This window comes from Leiobunum rupestre, chromosome 11 (genome assembly GCF_980474605.1).
Source record: "Leiobunum rupestre chromosome 11, qqLeiRupe1.1.hap1, whole genome shotgun sequence".
NCBI lineage: Eukaryota > Metazoa > Arthropoda > Arachnida > Opiliones > Sclerosomatidae > Leiobunum > Leiobunum rupestre.
Window position 1 is genome coordinate 14554320 of NC_143394.1, and position 7419 is coordinate 14561738.

Sequence of the window (7419 nt, forward strand, 5' to 3'; positions counted from 1 at the left end):
ATTTCGGAACCCAAAATTGATATCTGTCTGTATATACGAGGCAAATCGAGAAAAATAGGATATTTCATACTTATATCGTCGAAAGAAACTAATGCTAAAGGTATATAAATGTACGACTATACTTATCCCGCGAAACAATGTTATTTTATTTTAAAAAAATGTATTCCTTGGGGCCCGGAAAAACCTTTACTGGTGCGCCGGCCCGCTCTCAGCGGCCCTTGCTATATAACTTTGCCCCTATACAAATACCTTGTGACGCTTAAGATTTCATCAATAATAGTTGAAAACCCGATAAAATAAGATGGTTAGATTTTAGTCAGAAGTAAAATTATTCGTACTAAATTAAAATATACCGCTCGGAATTTCAAATTTCCCGCGATACATTAGGGGTCGAGAAAACAAAATAAAAAGTGAACTCCGTGACCTTGCCCAGATTCACTCTTACTCCGAGGCCGCACTCCGCGAGTGTTTTTAATTGTCGAAGAGTAGAATGAGAAAAGTGAAGGGCAAAAAATATAAAGAGTGGAAGTCATGACCTTGACCAGATTCACTCTTTTTTCCCGAGGGGCACTCGGCTTGTGAGGAAAAAGTTAAAACTCCACTCTTGCGAGTGGAGTTTATTTTTGAAAAGTAGAGTGAATTATAAGTGAAGGGCAAAATCACTCCCAAAATTTCACTCCGAGTTTTGCCCATGTCTGCTCAATTCTACCTCATTGGTGTTTTGACTTTATTGGTGTCTAAGGCGTACAGTCGTCACCAGTTTTCTTCCTTCTTTGAATAAAAAAAAACCCGTGAATCGTGGGCTTGTGGCTGAAGTAATTTTACTATTTGAAAATTAAAAATGGGAAAGTTAAATGTTAGTCTTTTGAGATACATGTCTAGGGATGATTTTCGAATACTCACGGCAGTAAGTTTCATTTTGTTATTCATTTATATTTACTCATTGTGGTTATGTAAATGTGAATAATGTGAGCCCATTAAGCATGGTGAGCCATATTATGACAGAAAAGTCTGCCTTGTCCACTAAATTTATTTAAACACTAATAACCACATTGAATATTTGGCCAAATGTAAGAAAATTAATATATAGGCCAACATGCTATGTATCATTTTGGTGATAACATCTTTAAATCACAACTGATATAGGTTGAAATGGGTATGAAAAACCATGAGCTTGTGCCTGGACCACTTATCGCTACCATTGCCAATATAAAACATGGTGGATGTCATAAACAACTCATGGAGTTGTCAAAAAACAAATTGCTATCATATGAACGTGGGAAACGCTGTAAGAATATCATTGAGTTCACGCAACTATAACTAAAATGTGTTGTTAAAATATGTTTATCATTTTCAGATGATGGCTATCGCCTTACAAATATGGGCTACGATTATTTAGCATTGCGTGCTCTTACTTCCAATGAAACCATAGCTTCAGTTGGAAATCAAATTGGTGTTGGAAAAGAATCTGGTACATTGGAAATTAATATTTAATATTGAAAACATTTTCAATACTAATTGTTGGACGTTTTTATAGAAATTTTCTTGGTTGCTACTGAAGAAGGTGAACAACATGTGTTAAAAATTCATCGATTAGGGAAAACGTCATTTCGCAAACTGAGGGAGAAGAGAGATTACCATCTGTACAGAAACAAAACCAATTGGCTTTACCTATCCAGATTAGCCGCTGTTAAAGAGTTTGCATTTATGACTGTACGTATCTTGTCTCAATGTCATTATACCATTTATACACATAGTTATATTATTTTATCCATTAGACTTGGACTTTGTATTAATCAATTATCAAATTGTCACATTTTTGTTTAATATTTAGAAGTATATTAGGTCTTAATATTTAATGTACTAGAGGCACAATTAGAAATATAGAAATAACTACACGTGTAGGGACTTCCGGGAATGGAATCACGTTTTACATGTAATGGCAATGCCAAGAGAAATGTAAAACATTGAAAATGAAAACTAATGCTTTAATGAATTATTCATTTGGATGATGAATTAGTGAATCGGATGATGCTAGAAACAAGAACTTTAAATACTTTTTTCTTCAGGCTTTACATGAGAGAGGCTTTCCTGTACCAAAACCAATCGGGTTCAATCGTCATTGTGTCATAATGCAACTTGTTAAAGGCTTTCCGTTTTGTCAAGTGAGGGAAGTTGCTGATCCATCAGACCTCTATAGCACCATTATGGATTTACTCCTAAATTTGGCCAATCACGGTTTGATTCATGGTGATTTTAATGAGTTTAATATAATGATAGATGATGATGACAAACCAACTTTAATTGACTTCCCTCAAATGGTTTCCACATCGCATCCAAATGCGGAATGGTGAGTCCAAAGCCTAAAGTTCATAAATTATATAATTAACACATTTTTTGTTTCAGGTATTTCGACCGAGATGTTAAATGCATTCGGGACTTCTTTTACAGACGATTTAACTATGAAAGTGAACTTTACCCAACGTTTAAAGATATCATGTAAGAATTGTTCCAAAATATTGAAAGATAAATACATTAATTTGACCTTCAATTAAATTTTACAGACGTGAAGATTCCCTTGATCTGGAAACTGCTGCTAGTGGATTTTCAAAAGAAGTTCAAGAAGAGCTCTCCGATGTATAAAATTCCTTAACTTTTCCCGACTGTCAATTTTAATTTCATTATTATTTCTTTAGGCATTAACCAAAATGACATCTGACACTGCTTGCGAAGGTTTAGCACCTGCTACACCCTTCAACACCGAGGCAATCTCTATCGACAAAGATAATTCTGAAACGAAATATTCAGAAGAAAATACTACGAATGATTTAAATAAAATTGAAAGCGTGGTTGAAAATAACTTAAAAGAAATCAATGGTGCGGTTTCGGAGCTGGTTATTACTTCTGATTTCAGCGATAATGAGGGCAGTGATGACATTGTTAGTGTTTCAACAAGCACCACAATTGCACCAGCTGAAATCAAAAGTAGAGTCCGTAATCAGTTAACGAAAAATCAAAGGAAGGTACTGTTAAGAAAATCCAGAGTGAAAGGAGAGGCGTGCGCAATTAACAGGCAAAAGAGAGATAACTTAGATAATATTAAACAGTCTCTGACTGGGTTTTGGGCTGATTAATTTGTATTTTTCAAAATATGTATAATAAAGCTATCTCAAAATTATTCATAAATATTTATTGTAAGCATATCATATCTAAAAATAAGTATGTTACTTGTGGAATTAATTATAAACTTATAAATAATCACATTATTAAGTTTCTTTTTGAGAACCAACTTATGGTGTTAGCCAAAATTATTATTAAGTTGGCAAGAATTCTTGAAAGAACTTTATTTTAAAAGAAGATTAATAAGGTAGGATTTCTGGACAACATTGCAAAATATTTCTTACCAAATTGGCATAATGCATATGTTATAAGATACCGTAAAGATATTTTATTTAAAGCTGGTTTTCACTTGACTAAAAGAGGTGCAACAACGTGAACATTTAATTATTCCTAAGTAAAATGTTAAAAGTCACTTTCTGTTGACGTTGTTTGACCACAACATTTATGGTACTTGAACAAACGTCACTAATAAATATCCAAATCTAAATATTATAGTAGTGAAATTATAATTTCCCATTTTTATTTTTATCTCATTTAAAATGTAAAAAGTAATTCCTTTTTTAATTCCGTTCAATAAACAAATCTAGAAATTTAGATTTTTCGGGCTTAATTTAAATTCTATCAATCTTGTAAGGTTTCTTACAATAGAGATGTGTCTTAAAATGTGTTAAAAAAATTCAAATTCGCCGCGTTTCAGAGTAAGTGTCGTTGCATTATGAGACGAGAGGTGGCGCTGTGGTATACATTGTTTGATGCCCATTCTTGAAGCAGGTACACGACCACGAACTGCTAGGAACTCATAAAAAAGGTAATTTAAATCTTCTTTAATCGTTATTTATTGAAGTTTATTTTAATACTGAACTTTTGTATTAGCCTAAAAATTGTTGAATAGTAAAGAAAAGTATATTAGTTTTGTTTTAAAGTGCACATTTTTAGAACTTTAATACATATGGTCCTACGAGACCTATGACGAGGCTTAACATTTCAGGTTGAAAATTTCAATCTAAAGTGGTTTATATTCATAGAATCATGGCAATTCAACCTCTCCAGAGGCATAAGATCGTAAAGAAACGAGTGAAGAAATTCATCCGTCATCAATCGGATAGGTACAAAAAGCTGAGAGTATGTAATCCTCTTTAAATAAATCCAATTGCATTTGGGTTAAATTATAAGCTTATACCAATTTCTTATGATCTATAGCCAAACTGGAGGAGGCCCAAAGGTATTGATAACCGTGCCAGGCGTAGATTTAAGGGCCAAATCCTTCTCCCAAACATCGGTTATGGCTCCAAGAAGAAGACGAGGCATATCTTACCTAATGGTTTCAAGAAAGTCGTCGTGTGTAATCAGAGAGTGAGTTTTTGCATTGCTCATTTTAATATGTGAAAACTAAATTTAAAATTGTTTATTTCTCAGGAATTGGAGATGTTGATGATGCAAAACAGGAGATTCTGCGCGGAAATTCACCATGGTGTATCCAGTAAGAAACGCAAAGTTTTAGTCGAAAGGGCGAAACAGTTAGCGATTCGTGTTACGAATGCATCTGCCAGAATACGCGCTGAAGAACATGAATAAATATCTGTGGTATTGAATAAAATAATGTCTAAAAACTTTTTTTCTCAAAATGGTTTTCTAATTAGATCTTAATTTGTAAAGTAGAGTGATTGGGCTGTAAACAGGGAGAAAGTCTTTGACTTGAATTCACTAGCATGATTAGTTATGAGAGGTGCACATTATTTATCTTGGAATTTTTTTTTGTCTTGCATACTTTTTTAAGGGGATTTTGTCCAAATATGGACATAATTGCGGTAGAAAATTGTTTCTTTGGAGGCTTTAATAAGTTAGAACTAAATCAATTTACAAAACTTTTCTTCTTTTTCTATTTGAGAACAACTTTTGTTGTCTTAAGGCCTTAGTGTCGGCCAAAGACCTTAGACACCAAAACTTCGTAAACTAGAAATTTTTAAATTATCCAATTGCAATAATTGCTTTGGCATAATACAATAGGCCTCAAATATTTAAGCTATGAGCTTCTAGAATAGTAATTATTCTTTAGTATAGTGTTCAGGAGCTTATTTAAAAACGTGTCAAACCTAGTAGAACATGAGATATGTGATCAGTCCACTCTAAAAATATTCTTAGTTCTAAACTTCCTAACCCTTTTCACTTTCGATGAAAGTAAGTTTTTAATCGCTATTTTAAATTACGATACTTAATATTAGGTGATAAGTATTAACAAAAGTGGATTTTTGTCTATCCACTTTTGATATTAATAAACAGCATTTTATTAAATCATTTTCAAAATGAAACCGATTAATGAATCAAGTCTATTACAATTTAACTTTCATAGATGGCGCGGGCTTTTTGAATCTTAAATGTGTAAAACCATTTAAAGGTTATATGATCAAGGACAGTAGTATCTACTGTCCTTGATATGATTTAGGGTAGTAGCTAGTAGGTTCCTAAAATACCTAAGTTTTTTTTGGTTTTTCTTTAAATTTTTGTACAAGGTCAAGACACTCTAAAATTGAGATTAGAGTAATGCCGAAGTGACGTCACAGGAAATCGCCTATACTTTTCTTAGGCCCAGCCGCCCATAATGGCGGCCATCGCCAAAGCTACGACGGAGTGTTTGTACTTTATTTACATTAGGCGTAGTAATACACTCGGAAATTTTCAGCCCATTTAAATTGCCTAGATAAATTTTTATAACTTAAAAGGTATACACTCTTTTTCGCGGTCCTTTCGACCCCTCTTTTTGGCCACCCGCTAGTCGGCCATTACCTGGAACCACCGGTGGGGGGGGGGGGGGGTCTAGGCTCGGGTCTTTGGTCCCAGGATATGGAGAATGGGGGTTAAAGGGGTTAAACTCAACATGGACGCGCCCAGCAAAATTCCAAAAGAAAGAGTCTATAGTATCAAGGATAATTAGCTATTATCCTTGATAGTATAAACTTCTGCTATAGAAATATAGCACCATCTGCCTTAATATCCGTAAACTAAATATGTGAAGAAATAGCAGACACCTTTCGAATTCTACGTTTTCCGGTTGAACTTTCAGCTTGGAGTAGATAAGTTGACTTCTCTACTCCAAGCTTTCAGCCTGTTATGCAGAGAGAATTTTGAACGAGCAGACAGCTTTCATATATTCAATTTAAAACTCGTTCGGTAGGCGGCGATAATTATGACAAAAATTTAAACTACGCACGAAGCCTATAAATAACTAGTTTTTATAAAGATCCTGGTTCTTATTTGATATAGAGTGTCTATCCTTTGCTACAGCACGAATGTATGATGAATGACTATGTTAAAACGACTTAATTTTAGAGTCTCTCTCAATTCAACTATCGCTCTTATAGTAAGTTCCTGTCTCCTCCAAAAATCAAATCAGTATGGTATATCCATGGATGTAGTTCTTTCTACATCCATGGTATATCATTGGTTCCCTAAAACCAGGCCCGTAACCAGCCGCCAAATCTCGGGGCGCTCAAATAAAAGATTATCCAAGTCTTAGATAATCTTTTATCATTAATATAAACATTTCGGTGCCAGGGGCAAATTATGTCATCGTGGGCCCTTCACTTAAGTGAAATTTTAAGGTGGGGGTTCCTGGTGCAGAGCTAGGCGAATAAGGCGATGAACCACTATCGTAGTGGACCCAATAATAAATAATGCTTGTGGGCCCCTTAAATATTTATTGAAATATTTTGATTAATATACAAATATTTTAGATCATATCTTTTGGTAGTTTAGCAATCGATTTTTTTTATGATAGAGTCTTTTGACATGCACCTGCACAATGTTTGAAACACCATTTCATCTTTCCTTATGATTCTTATGAATTCTTTCCCCTTTTTCCGGTATGTGGCTCTTTCCTATAGTTGCTGCCACCTAGGAGTAACAAACACAAGGAGAACGCAGCTATAGCCTTTAAACACGCTAACGCAGTGTTGTGTACAAATTTCATTGGACGAACCTTTACGCTGAACGTTTTACGAGCGGGGGGTAAGATAATTTCCGAATTTTCCCCTTCTGACGCGACGGCAGCAGGCGATAATGCGTCTAGCCAATAAAAATTGTAAACAAGAAAATCCACGACTTTTGACGCGTTACGTTCTCCTTTTGTGGGGTGCTGTGTAACCTCTGATTGTTGCTCCTAGGTGCCACTGCTTGTTTTTAGCGTGACTAGCTCTTCCTCCATGCTTCAACCTAACTTCTGATAAACCTATTTGGTAGTGTAGAAAGCTGTTGGCTCGCGTGGCATGAAGGGCTTGCCACCACCATCCTACGCATTGTAAC

The 7419-nt window shown here is 34.8% G+C and overlaps 2 protein-coding genes across 4 annotated transcripts; both read left to right on the forward strand.

Annotated features, from left to right (window-relative positions):
• Positions 1–794: 794 nt before the first annotated feature.
• RIOK2 (RIO kinase 2) lies at positions 795–3227 on the forward strand. The gene is made up of 8 exons (XM_090162716.1): positions 795–907; positions 1147–1288; positions 1358–1471; positions 1538–1713; positions 2070–2350; positions 2407–2499; positions 2565–2637; positions 2697–3227. Exons 1-8 carry the CDS (start codon positions 842–844, stop codon positions 3132–3134), a joined length of 1383 nt encoding a protein of 460 aa, XP_090018842.1. The 5' UTR covers positions 795–841; the 3' UTR covers positions 3135–3227.
• A 538-nt stretch (positions 3228–3765) lies between these two features.
• RpL32 (Ribosomal protein L32) lies at positions 3766–4745 on the forward strand. Of its 3 annotated transcripts, none has more exons than XM_090162717.1 (4): positions 3766–3928; positions 4146–4242; positions 4321–4473; positions 4537–4745. In XM_090162717.1, exons 2-4 carry the CDS (start codon positions 4150–4152, stop codon positions 4693–4695), a joined length of 405 nt encoding a protein of 134 aa, XP_090018843.1. In that variant the 5' UTR covers positions 3766–3928; positions 4146–4149; the 3' UTR covers positions 4696–4745. The 3 variants fall into 3 exon arrangements, with proteins under 3 accessions (XP_090018843.1, XP_090018845.1, XP_090018844.1); XM_090162719.1 differs by having other exon boundaries at positions 3860–3891; XM_090162718.1 differs by lacking the exon at positions 3766–3928 and adding an exon at positions 3937–4021.
• The last annotated feature ends 2674 nt before the right edge of the window (positions 4746–7419 follow it).